Source organism: Nuphar pumila, chromosome 2 (assembly GCF_984573655.1).
Source record: "Nuphar pumila chromosome 2, dmNupPumi1.hap1.1, whole genome shotgun sequence".
In the NCBI taxonomy this organism is placed as follows: Eukaryota; Viridiplantae; Streptophyta; class Magnoliopsida; order Nymphaeales; family Nymphaeaceae; genus Nuphar; species Nuphar pumila.
This window is the reverse complement of record NC_143250.1, coordinates 81,464,767-81,490,177: the sequence shown is the minus strand read 5'-3', so window position 1 is coordinate 81,490,177 and position 25,411 is coordinate 81,464,767. Positions and strand designations below refer to the sequence as shown.

Below are 25,411 nucleotides of genomic sequence, written 5' to 3'. Positions count from 1 at the left end.
TGACCGCTCTCAAGGTCGATAGTCACTAATACAAACAACAAGATCAACGCCCGGATCACTTGGTCTGGGAAAAGTGTAACCTCACAAGGAATTTTGCCCTAGATGGTATACCTGGTCTTGGACCATACACTTCCTCACAGGAGTTCACCGTCTTTGCGGCTACCCGTTCGTGGACAGTGTACATCCTCACAGAGAATCTACCACTCTAGTCGGGTACCTGGTCTTGATCATACACACCCTCGCAGATAATCCTTTGGAGATCAGGTCCTCGAGAGACGCCCTACTAAGTGATACATGCATCACTAATCGACTGCTCTGAACCATTGACCGCCTCGGGGTCAGTAGCCACAAAATGGGCACAAGTATGCATATCAGCAATATGCATCCTATCACTTCACATAGAAGCATATAATCCTACGCATCGTGTTATTGCCACAAGGAATATTGCAATCCTCAAATAGGCCCTCAAAGCATGTGTAAACGACACATGAGAACGCGCAGATATGGCAATTCAGTTGATTCTATGGGCGAAGGGTAACTAACTCTACCCGTCAGCCAAACAAAACAACTAAATAAGACAAGCACTTATAACAATGCTCGTAAAACATATAATTACCATAAAATGGCTCAGTCCATGAACAAGTAATTAAATTAATCGTAAGGCATAAACCATTACATCCCAAGCCATTCATAAGCAATCATACGACAACAATTATATCACAATATGTAAGCAGCTTATAAGACAAGCGGCCACATCAATCCTAATTGCCACCAGTTCGTAGATTACGAGCTGTATGCAATCACATCAATCATAAGAGATGCAAGCCAACAAGTGTTACGCTACAATAAGCACCAAACAGTTCGACCAAGGGATAAAGCAAGTCACATGCTAATATGTAGCAACTGGTATAATGCTATTATTATAAGCATTTAACTAGTATGAGAAACTCCTTATTACTCCGCAAAGAACTGCGTAAGCAGTTTAACCAACTAGAGTAACGCCTTGACAGGCGTGCACAGTTCAACGAGTAGCATACTGAACTATCGAGCAAGCAAGCGAATTAGTAGTGCAAGAGAAGCAGTAGTGCAAGTGAATCAGTAGTACAAGCGAATCAGTAGTGCAAGTGAATCTCACGACCCATGACCAGTGTGAACAGACCTTATGTTTTGATAATTACTGGCCTACAGGTACGCGCAGGCAAAACATAGAAACAACTGAGACTAGTTCGGGCATCTGTTATTCTATGTATTTTCGATAACCCGAATAGCTAGTTGAGTCTGCTCCAAAGGGGACGGCATTAGCCGAGAGAGGATTCCCTAGAGGCTGAAAAGCAGTGCCACGGATGCATCCAACTTCTGCAGAAGTGTTGAGCTAACTTGTGTAGCCCCTATCCCCTAACTCCAATGACTGGGGAGGTCGGATCTTTGCCCGTGGGGTGGTTGTTAACAACCTGTCCATTAGAGTTTTTGTACCGATCTGTCCTCTCCCTTGACAGACAACCAGAAGCGAACAGGTGCGTTAGGGGTAGCTTAACTAACGACCCATTCTATGCTGTGGTATTTAAACCACTCGAGCATCTTGCCTGTGAAGGCGAATGTGAGGCCATTTATGTGATTACAGCATTTAGCGTTGTTCGAGGTCGCACGACCATCTCATCCGATCATCGCAGTACTAGACGTGTCGTGCACGACTACAAGTACTCTAGGATGAAGGGGGTATAGCTCCTCAATAGAAGCCTCAACAGGAGTGTTTCACAAAGATGTAAAGTTTATCAACTTTACTCTATCTTTTGAAACAGCAATACCTTGTGCCAACATGATGCATGTGATTATCTCGAATCACATCCGCTATCGGGGTATCTACATGTCTCGCATAACTCGATACCGGCCTCGATAGACGGGATACGAGTCTCTCAACAGAACACCCGCTAAGAAGTTCGCTTGAACCTCCAATTCGATATCACCCGAGATATGCCAAAAAGGCGAGCAGAACCAGCCAGTCACATCCATCCAAATGCTTCGATTTGGAGCAGTCTTTGATGCTTTTGCGCAGCTCCCTGAAACCTCAAGTCGACTCTGCAGGACTGCGCACACGAAGAGCCAGGATCCTTGCGAGGTATCCCTCTCCTTAAACGGAGGTGTATCGCCAGCTCCCAACTGGACTCTTGTCGCAAGAATGAGTGATAGATGTCTCTTGTATCCTCCACGAGGATGCCTTTAAGGCATACGCAAAGAGCAAGAACCTGCACGTCATCTGCAAAAGCAATGCAATACCAGCGCATATGCAAAAGCAAGAGCCTAGGCGTAACGGCAAAGTAAAGGCGGTAAGCAGAAGTGCAACGCAAACCCTCGCACAACGCGCGACGGCAAGTAAAGACTGTAAGCAGGAGTGCATCGCAGAACCTTTGCACGATGCGCAACGACAAAGTAAAGGAACTGTAAACAGGAGTGCAACACAAAACCTGTGTGCGATGCGCAACGGCAAAGTAAAGGACAAGGATCGTGAAACCGCGTCCTTGAGTTAAATGTGTACTCGTATAAATATATATGATATATATATGCATATATATTTATTTAATTGTCCTTTTTAGTTAATTGAACTCAATTCAATTTTCCAAGTCTTCTGTGCAATCTTCCCCTACCTTTGGGAGTTGCAAGCTTGTTGTCGTCCGCGGATGTACGCGATTGGCGGCTCGGGTCGCGGAGCGCGAGCAAGATCCGTCGTACGAGCTGCAAAAGTAACGATCTTAGCAAGCTAATACTAAAATAGAAAGTCAGGGGCACAATCGCCGTCCTGACGTAAAGGAAACAGAGGCAGGGCATCGTGCACATGCGTACCTGCTATAATCGCAAGAAGCAGGGGCAGGGCCACGAGCCCCTGCTGACATGCTGTCAGCAACCAACGGGGAGGCAGGGGGTCGCACGCTTGCCCGAAGAAGACAACGAGGGAGGCTTCGCCCTGCCAGCCAAGAGAGCAAGGAAGCGAGGCCCTTCCCTGCAAGCCACTAAGGGGGAAGCAGGAGGCCGCACCTTGCCTTTCAACAACGAACGAAGGCCCGCCCGATGCCAATGAAAAGCGAGGCAAGGCCCAACGACCCTTACTGCCGAAGAACAAATGCAGGCGACTGGGGACGTCGCCCCTGTCGACGAAGGACAGGCAGGGCTCCAGCCCCTGCTGACCTCCCAGAAACGACAGGCAGGGGCTTTAGCCCCTGCCGATCCAAAAGTGTCAAGCGACAGGGTCAATGCCCCTGTCGTCCTGTCAAAAAATGTTAGGTAGGGGCCACAGCCCCTACCGGCCAACGATAACAGAGAGAGAGTGAGGGGCAGGGGCTGCAAACCCCTGCCAGTCGATCAACAACAGGCGGCAGGGGGGGGCATCACCCCCTGCCAACCAGTCGGACACAGGCGACAGGAGGCGTCGCCCCTGCCAGCCTGCGGACTGAAAAGGAGAAAAGAGGACGATGGTGCAAGGAGGGGGGCTCGACCCCTCCCCTGACCAAAAGAGGCAGCAGGGAGGGCTCAACCCTCCCCTGCCGTCAAAGGTAGCAGGGAGGGTTCGACCCTCCCCTGCCGTCATGAGGCGTAGGGAGCAGGGAGGAGGGGCTCGACCCCTCCCCTGCTGTAACAGAAGCAGGGAGGGGTCGTGCCCCTCCCCTGCCGAACAGAGGGAACAGAGAGGAGGGGGCGAGCCCCTCCTCTGCCGGAAGAACCACAAAGAGGCAGGGCTCCACCCCTGCCGAAAAATCCACAAAAAGGCAGGGGGCAAAAGCCCCTGCCGAAAAGATGGGCCGACACAGGGAGCTCCGCTCCCTGCCGGCGAAACAAGAGGGACAGGGGGAGCGGAGCCCCCTGTCGACACGGCAAGTGACAGGGGGCTGAGCCCCCTGCTGAACCAACAAGTGACAGGGGGCAGAGCCCCCTGCCAAAATAGTAAGCGACAGGGGGCGGAGCCCCCTGCCGACACAGCAAGTGACAGGGGGCGGAGCCCCCTGCCGGCGAATGGCGACGACAGGGGGCTCTGCCCCCCTGTCAGTCGACCCAAAGAGAGAGAGGTTGGGGAGAAGTCCCCCTGCCGACGACAGGGGTGCAGCCCCCTGTCGGCCGATCTCTCCTGGAGAAGAAGAAGAGGAGGCGGGAGGAAATAGGGGAGACGAAGAAGAAAAACGGACGAGGAGCGTACCTGGAAATCATCGACGGCGGCAGTGGTAGCGGCGGCGTCGGTGGCAGGTCGCAGGTGGCGGCAGCGTTGGCGTGGTCGCAGAGCAGGGCTGTCGCAGGTGGCGGCGGGTCGGCAACGCAGAGGAGCGAGAGAGAAAGAAGGGGGGCGGGGTTATCTTTGAAACCCCTGCCTCCCTGTGTTAAAAACACGGGAGGCGGTGCCTCCATTCGGGTCCGGGTCGGGTCCGGATCCGACCCGAATCCAAACTATTTTTTTTTTTTGGTTATTACACTGGAAGTGATGAACAAGGAATCCATGATATTAAGAAAGTTTTAAAAGAAAATTTTGACATGTCTGACCTTGGTTTCTTAAGATATTTTTTAGGTATTGAAGTAGCCTACTCCCCCCGAGGGTATATTCTCTCTCAGATGAAACTTGCTGCTGACATTTGTTCCAAATCTGGAATTTCCGATGATAAGAAGGCAAAAAAACCTGAGGTCATCAATGCAAAGTTAAGGTTGGAAGATGGAATACTTCTCGAGAATCCTACTCCCTACCGTCAACTTGTTGGGGCTCTGACATACTTATCCATCACTCGGCCAGACATAGCTCATGCAGTTCACTCAGTCAGTCAGTTTCAACATGCACCTACAACTGTACACATGAGTGCAGTCTTAAGAATAGTCAGATACATTAAAAACACCATAACTAAGGGAGTTTTTCTTTCCTCTTCATCATCTCTTGATTTAATTGCTTATATTGATGATGATTGGGGAGGAAACCCCAATGATAGAGTCTCAACTACAGGTTTTTGTGTTTTCTTAGGTGACTCTCTGATCTCTTGGAGATGCAAGAAGCAGCAAAAGGTGTCATTATCCTCAACAGAAGCGGAATATCGTGCAATGGCCACTACAACCATGGAGCTTGTGTGGCTTAGAAGTCTCCTCAATGATATGGGCGTAATCATCTCTACTCCTTCGAAGATGTGTTGTGATAACAAAAGCGCCATTTATATTGCAAGCAATCACACCTTCCATGAGCGGACTAAACACATAGAGATGGACTGCCACTATGTTCGAGATGAATACTTAAAAGGAACCATAGCACTGCCCTACGTCACATCTGAGTACCAGTTGGCGGATTTCTTCACTAAAGCTCTTGCTGCTCCTCGTTTCATGTTTCTTCTCAACAAGCTTTCGGTTGTATCCCCGTAAAGCTTGAGGGGGGGTGTTAAAATATACATGTAATCAATATATTTATATATATATAAGTATATTTCACTCATACCCGATAAGGGGTATTTCTGTAAAATCGCCCAATAGGGGCAGTATAGTCTTTTTTCTGTTTTTTACTTTTTCTTTTCTTTTTCCTTTTTTTTCTTTTTCCTTATTTTTTCTTTTTCCTTTTTGTGCATTAAATGCACCTTCATTGGGGGGGGCCAACAAAGAGTCGTTGGGCCCCCAACGGTCACAATTGTGACCCTTGAGAGCCCAACGACACCTTGTTGGGTCTCCCAATGGTGCCTCTCTCTCTCCGCTCTTGCCTATAAATAAGTGGGGTCTCCCCCTTTGTAATGTGTGGCTTCTTCAAGCCCTTTAGTGCTTTTATACAATCTTATGATTTCTAGCCATTATTGGCTTTTGTGTATGTCCTCTTTTGGACTTGTTCTTTGATTTCTATGTGTGAATGTCCATTATAGGACATACATTTCTTTTCCGCGTATTTCATTACACTCATAACTACCACCTTCATTTTCGAGTAAAGCTCCATCGAACTTGAAGTTGTAAACTGCATAGAACCAAGGTAGGTTTACCTAGACCGAGCATGTATGCATAGTTGTAGGCTGCGTGAGCGTTAGGCTCTTCATGCTAGATGATTTTTACAAGGTTTACGTAGGTTGTGAAGGCCGAAAGAGTACACCGTTTGTTTTTGGAGAGTCGACACTCGTGATGGCCTGGGTACAAGCCCCTAACAACAAAAGAGTCGACCCTCCAAAGGGGTGAGTCGATCCTTGTTGTGCCAAAAGGCAAAACCCTCTGCTTTTCAGCAAAGTCGATTCTTGCAGAAAGAAGAGTCAACTCTTACAAAATAAGAGTCGACCCTTGGAGATTTCATGTCAACCCCTAGACTGTTTTGGTTGGTTTTAAAACTCCAGAATGTTGTGAGTTGACCCTCCCAATCAGAGAGTCGACCTCTGCTATGAAAATCACCTTATTTGTGTGGTTTGGATTGCAGACTCTAATGAGTCGACCCTTCTGATGTTTTGTTCGGTTCTGACTAAAAATAATCTACCCTTGCTAAAAGGGAGTCAACTCTTGGGCACCTTAATTAGGATTTTTGATATTCTGAACTTGACTAAGGTTGTCAAGCCGAGGATGTTAAAATGTAAACATGTAATATATATATATATATATTATATATAATAATAAAAAAATAATTATATAATATATATTTATTTTATTATTCTTTTTCTTTTTTTCTTTTTGTAGTTCAATTTGAACTACGTAGTCAAGATCTATTTAGATCATGACTAAACCCCTAGTCGTTGGACCTAGTCCAGCGGCTAGAAATAGAGCCATTGGACTAGGTCCAACGACTCTATTAGAAGAGTTCTCTAAGAACTCTTCCACTCCCTCTTCCTTCTTGTATAAATAGGGGTGATCCCCTCTTTTGTAAGTATCAATGCTTCTTAAGCATTTTGTGTATGAATAAAATATTATTTATTTTTCAAGTGTTCTTCCATTTATACCCTTTCAAGGGTCATGCTTGTAGTGTCTCCAATAGACACATGTTTGTGAGTTGTTCGTGCATTTGTGGAAGACTACCATTTCATTACATGGTATTAGAGCCGCGGAGACAGTAGATCTTGAAATGCTTCCGCCTCGATTTCCATGTCTCATTTGCAAAAGGTGTTTCATCACCTTGTTCTTGGCTCAAGAAGATTTATTTGAAGAAAGGAGGATTTGCACTACAAAATTCTTTTTATTTTTATCCTCTCTTATTTTCTTATCTCTCTTATCTATTCTTTTCTCTCTCTTCTTTCATCTATTCCTCTCTTACCCTTGTAAAAGATGGATGACAATGATAAGATCACCATCATACCCATGAAGCTAAATGATATTAATTATGTAATGTGGGCTTCGATTATGAAGCACCACATTTGAGAAAAAGGATTATGGGTATAATGGATGGTTCTGATTCGGAACCTAAACTATCTCTTACCAAGAAAGAGGGTGATAAAGAGGTTCCTCTAACGAAAGAGGAGAAGGGCAAGGTGTTAGCCACTTATGAAAAGAAATGGAAATAGTGAAGGATAGGGCATGCAAAAATTATGTCATGGCTAATTAATAGCGTAGACATTAAAAAATGCTCTAGTCTTGCTAAGTTTGAGCATGCTGATAAGGCTTGGGAATACCTTAAAAACATGTATTCCCTTAAAGATATTGCACATGTATGCAATTTACAAGACAAAGTTCGGACAATAACTTGAAAAAACAACTATTCAAGAATATTATAATGAGTTGTCCGAACTTTGGGAAGAGTTGGCTCTTCTTGAGCCTAAATGACATTGTGTCGAAGATATCGAGCTTCGCCAAAAGCAACTCGATATGGAACATTTCTATCAATTTGTGAATGGTCTAAGGCCGAAGTTTGAATCCACCAAATTGGCCCTTTTACATCGTGAAAAAAATTCCTTCTATTGTTGATACTATAGAAGAGCTCACTATGGAAGAAAATAGACTTAGAAAAAGTACTCCAAAAGTTTATGATGGCTCAGTTCTAGTTGTGTCTAGACCGAAAAATCATACCCGCACTTACAAGCCGCCTCATTTTGGAAGGCAAAATGGTGACTTTGACAAAAAAAAAGTCATTTGTCATCATTGTCATGAACCGGGGCACTATAAACCTCAATGTCCAAAGTTAAAAAGAAGAGAAGAAAAAAGAGTTGCATCTGTTGAATCTGAATCAAAAGATCAAGATGCACCTATATCTATGACTCAATTATTGAAAATTCTTCAACCTCTTCTCAAAGGGGTATCCTCCTCAAATGAAGCCTCAAATGAAACGGTTGTGGCATCTTTCTCTGGTCCAGGTAACTTTTTTTGACTTTTAGATTCTGGTGCTTCTTTTCACATGACCCTGAATGTCAAATAGTTTATCTGAATACCTTAAAAATAACTCAAGTGTGTCAAAGGTTTTTACGGCCGATATCACATCTCTTGAAATAAAAGGATTAGGATGTTTTGAAAATTTTCAAAAATCCATTTTTTTTATTGCAGAAGTTAGATATATCCCTAAACTAAATTTGAATCTCTTATCTGTTTCGCAAATATTTGACTATGGATATAATATCTCCTTCTCTTCTCATGGTTGTTGGGTACAGGATTGTCAGTCAAGGAAGCTGATTGGGGAAGGCTATAGAGAAGGAGGACTCTATTACATGGACTTTTTGGAATTGCCCAAGAATGCATTTTGTTATAATGTTCAGAAATTAGAATTGGATTTATGGCACAAAAAGCTTGGCCATCCTCACATGTCTAAAATTCAATACTTTCCAAGTTAAGGAAAATTTTGTAATTCTAAAAGTTTTTCTTGTAAAGACTGCATTCTTGGCAAAAATGAAAAGATTACTGTTTCGTAGTAGAACTTTTGTTTCTTCACAACTACTTGAGTTAATACATTCAGATGTTTGGGGCCCTGCACTAGTTATTTCCAAAGGTGGTTTTGCATATTATGTCATTTTTGTTGATGACTTTTCTAGACATACTTGGATTTATTTTCTTAAACATAAATCTGAAGTTTTGTTAACTTTCAAATATTTCATAAAATGGTTAAAAATAAGTTTCAGAATGATATTTCCATTTTTCGCATTGATTCAGGGGGAGAGTTTATATCCAAAGAATTCAAAGACTATCTCAATTTACATGGCATTACACATCAAAGATCATGTTCACACACTCCACAACAGAATGACCTATCCGAACGTAAACATTGGCACATTATGGAAACTACAAGGACCTTGCTAATTGCAAGAAGCGGTCCTAACTGCCACCTACCTTATCAATAGGATGTCATCTTCCTTATTAAAGAATATAACTTCAATAGAAAAACTTGTCAATTTAGCTCCAGATTATGCTAGATTAAGAGTCTTTGGATGCAAATGTTTTGTTTTTACCAACAAAAATGACAAACTCTCTTCTTGTGCAATCTTATGTTCCTTTTTGGGATATGCTGATAATCAAAAAGGTTACAAGTGTTTCGACTTTCAAAATGAAAAATTATCTATCAAGAAATGTATCTTTTTTGGAAAAAGAAAACTTCTTTGAATTCAAAAAATCCAAGGATGTCACTGAATATTCTTTTTTAATTGATCTAACTTTAAAATCCAATGAATGTGATTTTGAATGTGACTTTGACAATGATCAAAGTCCTATTGTTGTTGAAAATGATGATAATGGAGAGCAAATCCATAAGGATGTTAGTCTACAATATTCAAGATGTAGAGAGCAAAATCTTCCATGTGCATCAAAAAAATACTCTGAAGTTCCACTCAGAAGGACATCTAGAATTTCTAGACCTCCTGAAAAAATTGTGTCTTTACAAATCTTTTTTACCGACATATAGAGCAGCCATTGCTTTTGGGATGAAGGCGTAGTTGTTGTTGTTGTTGTTGTTGTTGTTGTTGTATAGAGCAGCCATTGCATTAATACAATCATATGTTGAACCATCATCATATTCTCAAGCCAAAAATCATATAGAATGGATAGAAGCCATGAAAACAGAATTTGATGCATTAGAAAAGGCCAATACCTGGACTATCCAAGATATTTTTTCGGGTAAAAAACCTATAAGTTGTAGGTGGGTATACAAAGTCAAAACCAAAAGTGATGGAACTTTGGAAAGATATAAGGCCTGTCTAGTGGCAAAAGGATATGCCCAAGAGTATGGCATCGATTATGAAGAAACATTCGCTCTTGTGGCCCATATGACCACTGTCAGAACCTTAATAGCCTTGGCTTCCATTAGAAAATGGCCTATTTTTCAATTAGATGTCAAAAATGCATTTATGAATGAGAATCTCATTGAAGAAGTATACATGGAAGCCCCCCGCCTGGTATTAGTATCCCTAAGGATAAAGCTCTTCATCTAGAAAAAGCTCTTTATACTCTTAAATAGGCTCCAAAAGTCTGGTATGACAGATTTAGTCATTGTTGAAGGAAAAATTAGATACACCGAACCCTAGGTAGAGAGAGAGAAGGGAGAGAGAGAGAGAGTGAGAGAGAGAGAGAGAGACGGTTGCACAAGAAAAACTCGTTAACTTTATTAGGGCAATTACTCTCTACGTTAAATAGAGAGAGGCCTAAAAGAATAAATTACATCTAAGTCCATTATTAAATTAAAATTTCAAATAACCTCTAATCTAAGAAGGCTTAAACATAAAACTACCTATTCTCAACACTCCCCCTCAAGCTGGAGCATAGATATCAATCATGCTCAGCTTGTCACAACATTTTAAGAAATTTGGTCTAGCAAGAGGCTTTGTAAACATATCTGCAACTTGGTCTTCTGAGTTTAGATATTTGGTGGTGATATGACCAACTTGAACCATATCTCTTACATAGTGGCAATCAACCTCAATGTGCTTTGTTCTCTCATGAAAGACATGATTGTTCGCTATATATGTTGCAGCCTTGTTATCACACATCATGGTCATAGGAGAGGAAACCTTCACCTGAAGATCATGAAGAACAGTACGAACCCACATCAATTCAGCAGTTATTTGGGCCATAGCCCGATATTCTGATTCTGCACTCAACCTAGAAACCACATTTTATTTCTTACTTCTCCTAGAAATCAAGTTGTCTCCCAGAAACACACAGAATCCTGTGGTAGATTTTCTATCCACTACAGATCTTGCATAGTCAGCATCAGAATAGGCCACTATCTCCAGAGTTTCACCTTTCCTGAACAATAACCCCTTTCCAGGAGAAGATTTTAGATATCTGAGAATCATTATAGCTACATTCCAGTGTACCTCAGTTGGTTTGTCCATAAACTGGCTAACTTTGCTTACTGCTAAAGCAATATCCGGCCTGGTCACAGTTACATACAGTAGCTTCCCTACTAATGAGCGATAGCTTTTGCTATCAACCGGTTTTGATCCTTCTTTAAACAACTCAACTTTATGGTCCATGGGAATATTTGTTGGTTTAGCTCCCAACATTCTCGTTTCTTTTAATAAGTCAAGAACATACTTCCGTTGAGACAAAACCATCCCTTCACGGCTCCTGGCAACTTCTATACCCAGAAAATATCTAAGTGAACCAAGGTCTTTTGTAACAAAGTGTTTTTGAAGATGAGCCTTTGTGTTTTCAATATCTTTCACATTGTCTCCTGTAAGGATGATGTCATCCACATATACCACCATAACAACTATGTCTGAGTTAGTTTTCTTGATAAATAGAGTATGATCTGCCGCTGACCTATTAAAACCAAAGCATGACATCACTTCAAACAACTTTTGAAACCATGCACGAGGACTTTGTTTCAAGCCATAAATCGCCTTTCTCAATCTACACACCTTCTGACACTCCCCCTCAACCTCGAATCTGGAGGTTGTTGCATATAAACGGTCTCAGATAGATCCCCATATAGAAATGCATTTTTCGCATCTAATTGGTACAAGATCCAACCATGTTGAACAACTACTGAGAGAACAATACGAATGGTACCCATCCGTGCAACAGGAGAAAAAGTTTCAAAGAAATCAATACCATATGTCTAAGTATACCCTTTTGCTACTAATCTGGCCTTGTACCTTTCAATAGAACCATCAGATTTGTACTTTATTGTATATACCCATTTACATCCAACAATGTCAGCATCTGCTGAGGAATCAACTAGATCCCAGGTATGCTGAGATACTAAAGCATCCATTTCTTCTTGCATGGCCAGCTTCCAGCGGTTATCGAGCTCTGCCTGTTGATAGTTCAGAGGAATAGTTTCAGCAGATAAGGCTGAAATAAAAGTTTTCATCTGACTGTCAATTCTGGCATCGGAGACAAAATTAGATATGGGATATAAGGTACATTTTCGTGTCCCCTTGCGTAGAGCAATAGGCCTGTTATCATCATCATGAAGATCACTATTGTCAGTAGAACTTACCTCAGGGGAAGAAGAAGATGAAGGCTCTTGCGAAGGTGGAGCTCTACGCACATATACCAATGGAGGATTATTAAATCTGGAAGAGGATGAAGTTTGGTTCGGTAATGAGGGCACAGATTCCAAAGGAAAAAGAGGTATAGGTAATGGAAAAGACTCAGCTGGATCAACCTGCAGCGGGGAACCGGTACTGGAGTAATATGGAGTGGATTCCAAGAAGGATACATCCGCACTGAGATACTCTCGGCGAGAAATAGGATCATAACATCGATATCCCTTTTGATTTTTGGGATAACCTAGAAATATGCATTCTGTAGCTTGAGCAACTAATTTATCACGGTCAGGGCCAAGTTTGTGTACAAAACAAACACATCCAAATATTTTTGGTGAGAAAGAAAAGAGTGGGGCATTAGGTTTTAGGATATGTAATGGAATTTGATCACCCACAGAAGATGAAGGCATGCGGTTGATCAGATAGCAAGCAGTGGTAATCGCATCACCCCAGTATAACGCAAAAACATTAGATTGAATCATAATGGTCCGGGCAACATCAAGCAGGTGCCTATGTTTTCGCTCAGCCACCCGATTTTGTTGAGATGAATAAGCACAAGAAGTTTGGGGTTGAATGCCATGATCTTGGTAAAATTGTAAGAGACCTTTTGATTTAAACTCAAGAGCATTATCAGTGCGAACAATCTTGACAATAGATTCAAACTGAGTTTTTATTTCAAGAATTAAGGATTTGATAATACTTGGAACTTTAGATCGTTCTTTTATTAAAAACACCCATGACAACTTAGAGAAATCATCAACAATAACAAGATAGTAACGACACTGAGTCCTAGTAGAAATCTTAGTAGGACCCCATACATCTGCATGAAGAAGTTCAAAAACTTTATTACTAGACTGACTCGAAGAGAACGAACTTCGATGATGCTTGCCCAAATGACATGCTTCACACTGAAGTGATGTAGTGGAAGGAATTTGAGGAAAGACCGAACGAAGCTTTGACAATGAAGGATGACCAAGGCAACGATGCCACTAAACAGGACTGAATGAGTGTTCCACTGCAGCATGAACATTACCCACTGGATGATGTAGGTAGTAGACTCCATTTTCTTCATAGCATCCACCAATCTTCTTCCCCGTCAGCAAATCCTGAAAATGACAACCCATCGGATCAAATATTACTCTACAATTTTGTTCTTTTGTAAGGCAACTAACAGAGAGTAAACTTTGAGGAAAGTTTGGAGCATGAAGCACATTTTGCAACTGTAAGGAGGAGGATATGGAAATATTTCCCTGACCAACAACCGGCGAGGAACTCCCATCGGCTAATGAGACTCCTCGATGAACAGTAATATCCTTGAGATCTGAAAACACAAGTGAATTTCCACACAAATGTCTGGATGCACCAGAATCAATAATCCACTTACTGTCAGTCGGATGAAGATGATTTCTGGTTGAATAGGCAACACCAGCTACAGAAGGGGTGGAACTCAAAGGACGAAGAGCTATCAACTCATCATATTCAGCACGACTGAGGGTGATACTACTGTCACTTGCAGAGATATTATCCTGTACATTTGTTGCCTCGAGAGTAGTAACATTTGCTTTAGGAGTATATGACTTTGATGAAGAAGGGGTTGGCCGACCATGCTTATCCCAGCAACGATCTTCTAAATGTCCAGATTTTTCACAGAATGTACATTGAAGCTTTCCTCTGCCTCCCATACCTCGTCCACGGCCTCGTCCTCTGATATTCTGAAAATTTTCATGCCCATAACCAGATGAGACAACTAGAGCAGATGACTGAGTCACAGGCTGAGATTGTGGAAGAGAGATTGCAAGTCTACTCAGACGATTATATGCATCAACAAGAGTAGGTACATCTGAACCAGTCAACATTTGAACTTTTGCAACAGAGAATTATGACGATAAACCTGTAAGAAACCGAGCAACCATAGTTTGTTCGTGATGATCCTTTTGTTTCGAACAGAGAGGTCTGTGAGCATTAAGTCTTTCAAACGCAGATTTGACGGAGGCATAGTACTGGGCCAAGGTCTGATCTCCCTGCTGTAAATTATATATCTCTTGTTCAACTTGCAGGATACGACTCACATTAGTCTCTTGTGAGTACGTATCTTGAAGATTGTCCCACATCTGTTTGGCTGTATTATAGTAAATTAAACCATCTGTAATATGTGGTTCAACACTATTCATGATCCACGACATAACTATATCATTATCTTCATCCCAAGTAACATATTTTCCCACTTTTTCAGTGGGTTCGTCTTCCAACAAGATATGTTTTCTACGATGTCCAAATACCGACATCATAAAAGTTCTGGACCACCTGGCATAGTTAGTTTCATTCAACCTTATAGAAGAGCCGTACAAAAAGGGATTGGCAAATGCCTTATACTCCCCAATATGTTCCATTTTGGAATCACATTTCGAAGTTTCATCCATACTGAAGATATAATTCTATTTCAGCAGAGATAAAAATCTGGACAGGCTTCAAGCAACACAAGGGATAGCGTGTGACACTCACACATCAACTGATACGACAACCAGCAGTTGTTCACACACAAAAAAAAAAGACCACGACAGTAATAAACAGCAGCCCTCAACAAGAATAATTTTTTTTTTCAGCACAGCAGGGCATCAAGCCTGCAGTTTCCACGACAGTAATGAACAGCAGCCCACAAACATGAATGATAATTTAAAAATTTTCCAGCACAGCAGGGAATCACTCTTGTTGTTTCCATATTCTGAAATAAACTATCAACTGAAATGAAACAACCAACAAAGATCCAGTGAATCACGACCAATGATAATATGCAGACGCAGAAAAAAAATCACGACAGCTACTGCTCCCAAAAAAATATAGCTCGACAGCCAACAAGAATACCAGTTCTTCAGGGCACGATTAAAACAAATCAGTCATTTTTTCAATCACAAGCAACAGCACAACATGTGAGATTGTTGTTTCTCCCAAACAGCAGGAAATCACAAAAAAAAAGTATCACGACAAATGGGATTGCTGCTGTGCCCAAACAACAGGACATCACGGCAGGAGATCACAACAAATGAGATTGTTGCGGCTTCCAAACAACAGGAAATCACGGCAGCAGAAAATCACGGCAGGAAAACCAGGAAATCACGGCAAGGCTTCTCCCAAACAACAGAAAATCACGGTAGGAACAAAACATCTGCTCCCTTAGATTTGATGACAGATTTAGGTCATCAAATCCCAGATCTGTTATCAGATCTTACACAGAATAAGAACAGTTGACCTTATTTGAAGATATAAATTTTTTTGTTGGTGTAGATCATTCGAAGATTGATCACGATCGACGATCACGCTCCCACGATCGACTGCTCTGATACCATGTTGAAGGAAAGATTAGATACACCGAACCCTAGGTAGAGAGAGAGAGAGACGGCTGCACAAGAAAAACTCGTTAACTTTATTAGGGCAGCTACTCTCTATGTTAAATAGAGAGAGGCCTAAAAGAATAAATTACATCTAAGTCCATTATTAAATTAAAATTTCAAATAACCTCTGATCTAAGAAGGCTTAAACATAAAACCACCTATTCTCAACAGTCATGTTATACTTGATATTTGTTTTCAACCTTGTTTAACTGACACTGCTTTGTTTATTAAGAAATCTGATGCAGGCATCATTATTCTCCTTCTTTATATGGATGATATGATCATCATCGGAGGCGACAAACAAGGAGTTGTAAATATCAAAACTCTTCTTAAAACTCACTTTGAAATGACTAGCTTAGAGTTATTAAGATATTTTTTAGGCATTGAAGTTGCTTATTCCCCTCGTGGGTATTTGATATCTCAATCTAAATTTGCTTTTGATATTGTTTCCAAGTCTGAAATTACAGATGATAAGAAAGTGGACACTCCAGAAGTTGTCAATATTAAAATAAAAATTGATGATGGAGAACTTCTTGACGATCCTACTCCTTACAAACAGCTTATTGGAGCTCTTTTTTATCCTTCCATTACTAGGTCAGAGATAGCACATGTTGTTCGCACTGCTAGTCAGTTTCAGCATGCTCCCACCTCTATGCATATGGGAGCAGTTTTGTGTATTATTAGATACTTAAAAACCTCTCTTTCATGAGGACTCTTCTTGTTTGCTTCATCGTCTTTAAATTTAATTGCATATACTGATACTGACTGGGGAGGTGATCCCAATAATAGGCACTCAACCACTGGTTTTTATGTATTCTTAGGTGAATCCTTAATTTCGTGGAGGTGCAAGAAGCAACAGAAGGTCTCACTTTCCTCCACTGAAGCTGAATACAAAGTTATGGCAACCACCACTATGGAAGTTGTTTGACTCAGATGATTGCTAGTAGATATGGGAGTTGACGCGACACAAGCGTAAAAAATGTGTTGTGACAACAAAGGTGTCATCTACATTGCAAGCAATCGGATATTCCATGAGTACACCAAACACATTGAGATGGATTGTCACTATGTCAAAAAGGAGTACTTACATGGAACCATTGATTTGCCATATGTTACATCAGAGTATCAATTAGCAGACTTCTTCACAAAGCCTCTCACTGCTCTCAGATTTCACTTTCTCTTAGACAAACTTTCGCTCATTGTACTGTAAGTTTGAGGGAGAGTGTTAAAATGTAAACATGTAATATATATTATATATATATATATTAATAAAATAATTATATAATATATATTTGTTTTATTATTCTTTTATTATTTTTCTTTTTTTTCTTTTTGTAGTTTAATTTGAACTAAGTAGTCAAGATCTATTTAGATCTTGACTAAACCCCTAGTCATTGGACCTAGTCCAATGGCTAGAAATAGAGCCATTGGACTAGGTCCAACGACTCTATCTCTTCCACTCCCTCTTCCTTCTTGTATAAATAGGGGTGATCCCCTCCTTTGTAAGTATCAATGCTTCTTAAGCATTTTGTGTATGAATAAAATATTATTTATTTTTCAAGTGTTCTTTCATTTATACCCTTTCAAAGGGTCATGCTTGTAGTGTCTCCAATAGACATATGTTTGTGAGTTGTTCGTGCATTTGTGGAAGACTACCATTTCATTACAAAGGATTTAGATGAATCGCCCCGAAAACAAGCTAGGAGACCCGTTTTCGCTACAACCTCACATGGAATGCGTAGGTAAGTGCCTAGTGGTCCAATGAGAGACCGTTTTTACATTAAAATGAATGTGATAATACTATATATGTTGGTAGAACTGGAAATATGATGTTTTACTACATGATATTGATATATTCAATGCATGAGACTGGTTATATGCTTTGATCAATAACATGCAGATGAATGATAATCAAATGCATCATGTGAAATCATGCTTAAGAATGTTGTTGCTTATGTTTAAACCTGATATTATGGCATGCACTCTTGACCTTATGTATGGTCAACCGAACTAAGATTGTGTTAGTGCCCCAAAGTGGTGGTCGATAACCTTATAACAGATTAAAATCATACGTGCTTAAGCGCAGTAGAGGCTATTGCATCTGCATAAGATCAATTACTGTTTAAATCATGTATACCAGGAGAGTTAACTAAAGAATATGAATGATTAATTCTCTTGTAGCTTACAATGAGAGAAGAAGCGGGTACACTAGGCTCTATAGGATTTTTAAGTACGAAAGGTTGCTTCCCCAACCACGGAGATAGGGGATAGCTACCACTTATGTCACGAGGGGGTACTGAGAATGTTTCAATTGAAAATGAATTCTGATATATCAAGTTGCAAGTGTTGGGGTTTTCTCTCTCGTTAAAGCGCCCCTCACCAGAGAGAGGAAAGGAGATGCAAGGCTGAGGTAATAAGTTATAAAGTGATTGAATATAATACCCTGGGCCGAGCCTCTAATCTAATTTGCATTGTACCTATAGAGTATAAAGAAAGAGAAACAAAAGTATATTGAGCATGTACGAAATCCTGACATGCATCATCTAAGAAAGAAATGTAAATGAAAGAATTGTAAGCTACCCATGTCATGATAGATGTTTTAGTTACTCTGGTAAAACATGCATATATTGTAGAATTGGGTACAATTATCTGGTGATATGTCATGCACTCTTGATGAAATGTTTTTTGTATGCATGTACTATGCATGCATGTTTCGTCATTGTATTCCTTATTGACCCTCTACAAACTACATGAAATGAATAGAAGGTCGGAGAGGTTGCGGGATGCTAGGGCGACATCAAAGAGCCAGTCATTTTTCTATCCCAGGCACTGGATTTTGTAATTATCATTTTGGGAAAAACCATGTGGTAATACTTTGGATTTGCAACATCCAATTGGGGACTGCAGCATTTTGAATGAAATTGTTTTCCATACTATATTCAGTATAATATCATTTTGAGTGAAATGTAACCCGCCCGAGGCTTCAAACCCAAGTAAAAAAGGTTTCTGCTGGTTGTTCTTAGAAGTAAAAAGAAAAGTTTTAAAGTTTTATGTATTTTTCCAAGGGCTGGATATCTCAGGGCGTTACTGAGAGAGAGAGAGGTCTATTTCACATGTTCATGTTTATATTTTAGAGTGATGTTGGACAATCATGAAACATGATGAGGTCAAGGACCTACATGTTACAAAGAAACTTTCAATCTATTTCCTCAACCAACCTTTGTGAACATTTTTGTGATGGGAATGTTGATAGATGGATGCTTCTGCAAGTGGTGGTAAGTTCCAATCTATTTCCTCGACCAAGATGTTGTTCACTTTTTGGTAATGGGAGCGCTGGTAGATGGATAGTTCTGCAAGTGGTGGCCAGTACATGCAATATTTTTTTCTTCAAGCCAAAAAGTGGTAAGGAAAATCCTAAAAACCCTCATAATTTCACCAGTTTTCTTTAGATATTTCTCTGTGGCACAATCTCTATCATTGAACTACAAGTGAATAGAATTTCCTATCCCCGGTGGACATTTTCTTTCACTATTTCATCCCAAGTGATGATATGCTCTATCAAAAATTACTCAAATAAAAAATTATTGGTATTGGTTAGCTTTGGCATCTTTGGGATCATAGGGTGTTCAACATCTTATTTTACTCCCTCTCTATTGTGCCACAATCCCATAAATAAAGAAGAGAATATGTGCAAGGCTAACATTTTATCTGAGACAGCATCTTCTTGGAGATCTTATCATTAGCTTGGTAACTTCATGGAATCAGAACCTACTACAAATAATTACTTTTTTATCATTTCTCTATATGGACTTATGGGAAATTCTGGGCTTCAAATTGTTGTTAGAATCTCTAAATACTGTAGAACTTATTTATTGCATGAGATATTAAGACTTCTAGCCACATAAACAGCCACAACAAAATTTATGTTGTTTTCCCCTCAATGATTATTTACTTGCAGGATTGCATTAGTTTTCATAGTTATTAAAATAGGTTTACCATCCAACCATCTAATTTCAAGCCAGGTAAATCATAAACATAACATAATGAGATCTAATCACTGATTAATTGAAAAAGAAAACACAAAAGTATGAAATAGTAACCTAAAAAAATGAGAACTAAATTCCATCACAATAAAGAACCACCAAAAGCATATGATAAATTCCTTCTGGTGTAAAAAAGACATGATCCATTACCTTCAAGTGTCATAGTTCAGATATTGAAATTGATCAGCCAAACTCCATTTCTCCCATACAATGATATATAAGCAAAGGAAGTGGAAGATACAGATAATTCAAAGAGACTCTCAGGGATATGAGCATTCCCATAGTACAATTTTGAATTAGATACTCATCAGATCCATTCGAAATATCATACTTGATGAGCAAGTTATGCATTCATAGAAACCAAAATCAAGATTGTGCCAAATGATCCAATCCAATTCGATCAGTGAGTTTGATAAAAACAGGGTAAGGAATACACATAAAAATAAGGATAATTAACTAGAACTTTATTTGGTGTACTTAATGATTTTGTAACATTATAATATGCACCTATTAGAACAGCAAGACTGTCATTGTAATAGATACTGAAAAGAATCATGTCAAAACTTGCTCAAAGTGGGCAACGACAACATATCTAGAACTTAAGTTCCACAGGGTAATTGGCAAATGCCATGGAACCTGAATTCAATCAGAACAAACAACAATCCATTTTATATGGAGTGGACCTACATTTGCAATAAAAATATGCAAGTAAATTGCAAAAAGAAAATTGTCCTAACCTCGGCTGCCTCAACTAGTTTCGTCTTTTGAGATGAAGGAGCTAACACCTTTTTAATCAAGGCCTCAGCAACCTGGTCAATCATATAGAAGACCTTCATTAGTTTCCTATAGAAATAAGCATTTTTAACTTAAAGGGGCAATCACCAATTGTGAGAAATAATTTGACAAATTTCTTTCAGTGCCCTGTATAGTATGAATATGTCTTGCCTCTTGTGGTGGACCAAGTTCCTTGATATCCTCTCTACTTGTGGAGATCAAGTTGATGCTGACACTTTCCAATGGTTCAATTACATCTTTGAAAACCTTGTCTTGTCCTTTTATAACGACTTCCTGAATGAAAAACCAGTTCCACTTTAAAAATTTCTAACCATTCAATAAGAACATGTCTGACTTCAAAACTGGTGAAAAAGGATGTTGCACTAAGAAAGTTTGGCAATAGCCATAATAAAGAAGGGCTTTGGAGAAGCCAAGGTACAAGATGACCTACCTGCCATCCAAAAGGGTAAAAAAATGAATATCCATCTTTCTTGTCGAATACAGGTTGAAATCCTTTCAGAGTTTCTGCAGCAACTGAGACATATCAAGAGTTTTGTCTTAGGATATGCGCCATTTGTTAAGAAACTAATGCACTAAAGTGCAGGAAGGAATATTCCCTTAGAAATAATTTATGTTGCAAAGGAAGACTGCTCACATGAAACAGGTGCTGAGTCAAGTAGAGAAACAGAAGAAGCAATTGCCCCTATTAGAAGTGTTTGACGCCTTCCAACAGCCTCTACAAAAGGAAAGAACCAATAGATGAAATCAAGAAACATGGCCAGACACATTTTGTCTGTTTCCAATATGAGCAGGAAAACGTCTCACATGGGAAGGCATTGAGCTGCACAAAAGGTTGAAATTTTATCAATTTTCAATTATAAGGATGATCATTAATGGAGAAGCAATCAGGAAGAGTTTATTAGAGCCTTCCTTGGTCATGTGCCAAAGGACACAAGCACCAGGTATGAGAAACTAAGACCAGTGAAAAGGAGAAAAAAGGAAAAGGAAACCTTCTTTGAGAATGCTAGAATATCATGTAGATATAAATGTTAGAAGTATTTCAACCTAGAAAAAGATATTACATCATATGAGTAAAGATTCTAGGAAGTGCACAAACTGCAAAAAAATGATATAGATAAAGCCATATTCGTCTCAAATTCTAAATGATTGAAAAAAGAGATCAAAGTTGCACAAATGGGGCAAAAAAGAAGAAATTGCAATACAAAAATATCTTCCGTACACTAGAATTGGTGTTATGTATTGAAGAAATTTGATCTATCTAATCATGAGCCAATTAAACATCCAAAACAATGCAACGCTTGAGTGATGCAGAACCAAGATGAGATGAATTGAAGTGACTATGCAAAAACAGTAGGTTGAAAGGTCTTATACTGCAGATTCATATAGACCCTTCAAAAATGTTTCTCTATATGCAGGCCATTGGATTTTAAGGTATTTATTGCCATGGCACATTTGCACTTGCTGCATCTTTTAATGATGATTTTACATACAACTACACAAGCCATTTACATGCAGACCAACAAATTTTCTGCTAGCAGCAAAAGTACATCTCTTGGTGTAGCAAGCATCAATCAATTGTCTCTCCATGAACAACCTGATAGCAACTGTACAAACACTCTATATACTATAGGCTTTATCTAGGTTGTTTTGTGAACTTTAAAGCTCAGGAAGAGATGATTGTAAGAATTCAGTTATCATGACAAGTACTAAAGCTCAAGCAATCTTCCTATGTTGTGATTAAACAAGATCAGGTGCAACTTACACCTGATTCATGTACTCATATCATATTTTTCAGTTGGCTTTCTGATTTATAGTGCATACATTGCTCTCAGTCCGCTAGATAAAGCATTTTAGTCCCGTTCAGACTAATGCAATTACTCCTCAAACCCGTGTATCACACCTCAGAAATTATGCCTAACAAGATTAACAGCAAAACTTAAAATCCCCTGTATTAGGTAATTCCACCAATCAACTATTGTGGGTACTAACAGCAACAACAAACTTAACACATCATCAGAAGTAACAATGTACATCACAAACGCTTCAATGGCTGCAGGATGTTACACCTCACAAATGAACCAACAAGCCCACAAGCCTGACAGACAAGCATGTTATGCATTCTTTCCCAGTGCTGTTCAACAGGACATCACCATGTTCGTGGTCCATAGTTTTTTCTTTTTTTGTTTTTTTACTTTCCTTGGTACATTGTTATAGAACATCATCTACAACCATGTTCCAGGATCACCAGCTACAACAAAATCTACCATTCAGTTCAAGATGATGAACCAACATGACCCAACATATCAAAAAATGCACCATAAGAAGGAAACAAGTAAATAAACAAAGTCACTGAAAAAACATACCGCATTGAGTATCCACAACAGGATGATTCTGAGAACATGCCTTTACAAGACAAGTACCTCTCTTCTTGAAGCAAGGGACAAAACCCAACTGCCACCCATTCAAAACAAGGAGAAAAAAAACAGTTCTTGATAAATTCCAGTTATTGAGAGAGAGGGAAAGAGAGTACCTGAGGGAAAGCGGGCAATGACGCCATTGTCCGTCCTGAATGCAATTCCGGTCGCTTGTTAATTCATTAAAAGCATGAAAAAAAATTAAAAAAGAAATTGAATAATTTTAAAAAAAAATGGTGAATAATATTGTTGACGGGAACTATATCGCAATGGAAACGAGCAGCAGATAACGTCACAGCAGTTCAGGGGACGAGCGCCTTATCTTTTCCGTCCTTATCTTGGTCATAAAGAAATTGGAAAATCACGTTACTGCCATCCAAACAGAGGTGTCCCCGGTTCGGGTTTGGTTCGGACTCAGGTGGAACCAGACTTGGATCAGGTCCGGACCCATTTTAATCAGGTCCACTATAAGAAAAAACATACCTAGACCCATAAGAACTACATGGACCAAACCTGGACCATACACGGTAAAACCATATCTTTTTATCATTTTTACATTGAAAAATTATGGGTCTTAATCAGAACTCGGGTCGGGTGTGAGTCTGCTATAAAAGTTCACAAGCTATACCGGGTTCAAGTATTAATCAGACCTTGGGGTCTGGATTCAGGTCTTAATCGGGTCTTCTTTATCACCTTACCCAAACCTTATAGGGTTTGGTTTTGGTCAAGTCTTGGTAAACCGACCCCTTGTCATCCCTGCATCCAAAGACATGACCTTCAAAATTTTTAAAAAGAAAAAATTTGAAATATTTTGTCCTTAATCTTGGTCATAAAGAAATTGGAAAATCATGTTACTGCCATCCAAAGAGAGGTGTCCATGGGTCGGGTTTGGTTCGGACTCAGGTGAAACCAGACTTGGATCAGATTTTCGGGTATGATATAGAGTCCAGACCCAGTTTAATCAGGTCCACTATAAGAAAAAATATACCCAGACCCATAAGAACTACATGAACCAAACCTGGACGATACATGGTAAAACCATATCTTTTTATCATTTTCACATTGAAAATTTATGGGTCTTACGGGTCGGGTGTGAGTAGTATAAAATTTCACAAGCTATATCTAGGTTCATGTATTAATCAAACCTTGGGGTCTGGATTCAGGTCTTCTTATTTATCGTCATACCCGAACCTTATAGGGTTTGGTTCGGGTCAGGTCCGGGTAAACCGACCCTTTAACACCCCTACATTTAGGGGTGGCAATCGGGTCGGGTTGGCGGGTCAGCATACCTCAACCCGAACCCAACCTGTTTATTAAACGGGTCGATTGTGGCAAACACTAACCCAACCCATTTAATAAATGGGTAACCCGACATGACCCGCCAACCCGTTTAATAAATGGGTTGGGTCGGGAAAATGGGTTGGCGGGTAGCGGGGGTTGGCGGGTCGGGTTGGTGGGTTGGCGGACGGGTCTGGCGGTTCGACGGGTCGGGTTAGCAGGTTGACCCGCCCGCCTAACCCGTTTATTAAACGGTCATCCGGGTTGGCGGGTTGGCATACCCCCAACCCGAACCCGACCAGTTTAATAAACGGGTTGGCTTAAGCCCAACCCGAACCTGCCTAAGAGGCGGGTTGGTGGGTCGGGTTGGCGGGTCTTGTCAGGTTTTGCCACCCCTACCTACATTCAAGGCCTTCAAAAAATTTAAAAAGAAAAAATTGAAATATTGTCTTTGTGACTTTTTTTGAAAAAATTACAAAAAGGCACCTAAGTCTTGGCATGTTTACAAAAACACTGCTAACATTTCAAATATTATATTTGGCCGTTTAACTTTTGTAGGTAATTCATAAACAGGTCCATGCTACCACTGTTGTGTTAACCCTGGTTTAACAAGGGTTACTAAGCCAAAAAGATGAAGTGGGCCCTGTCTAGGTGAACTTTTTACCACCTTTTCGCATTCTCCTGAAATGAACATGACACGTCGATAAAACTTGCCGAGCATGGACCTTTTGTCAGTTTCTGGCAAGCCATTTTTGCTCGCAACATTTCTCTGTTATTAACTTTTTTTTTGGATCTAGATGTAGGGATGCATCTTATTTAATCTCTAAAGCCATGACATCGGCTTAATGAAATGGTGGTGGCAAGTTTAGCCTAAATACGGTTAAAGAGGGATTTCAACAAGTGAAGAGATGAGATCGTGTTTTAAGGTTGCATTGTAGGGTATGAAATCCAAGTAGCTGAGTAATTGATGTAGGAGCGGAGTAGAAGACTGGAGTTCATAAGGATCCATTTGGATTCTATTTATATTTTGGATTTTTATCATTTGGATCTTTTGTATTTGATTTATTTTGTATTTTGGTTCATTTATAACTCATACTGAATTTATGTATTAGATT

The 25,411-nt window shown here is 40.1% G+C and overlaps 1 protein-coding gene across 2 annotated transcripts in view; it reads right to left on the bottom strand.

The window, feature by feature from the left end:
• Positions 1-23,329, bottom strand: part of LOC149845843 (psbP-like protein 1, chloroplastic) — a 61,483-nt gene extending 38,154 nt beyond the window's left edge. Inside the window, exons 1-6 of one of the 2 annotated variants that reach the window (XM_089997752.1) lie at positions 23,135-23,329; positions 22,968-23,055; positions 21,239-21,319; positions 21,035-21,117; positions 20,755-20,877; positions 20,547-20,618 (exon numbers count right to left, since the gene is read on the bottom strand). In XM_089997752.1, the coding sequence (XP_089853878.1) occupies positions 20,547-20,618; positions 20,755-20,877; positions 21,035-21,117; positions 21,239-21,319; positions 22,968-23,055; positions 23,135-23,161 (474 nt within the window). In that variant the 5' untranslated portion in view covers positions 23,162-23,329. The remainder of the gene's footprint in view (positions 1-20,546; positions 20,619-20,754; positions 20,878-21,034; positions 21,118-21,238; positions 21,320-22,967; positions 23,056-23,134) is intronic. The other variant, XM_089997753.1, reaches the window with a different exon arrangement.
• Positions 23,330-25,411: the final 2,082 nt, after the last annotated feature.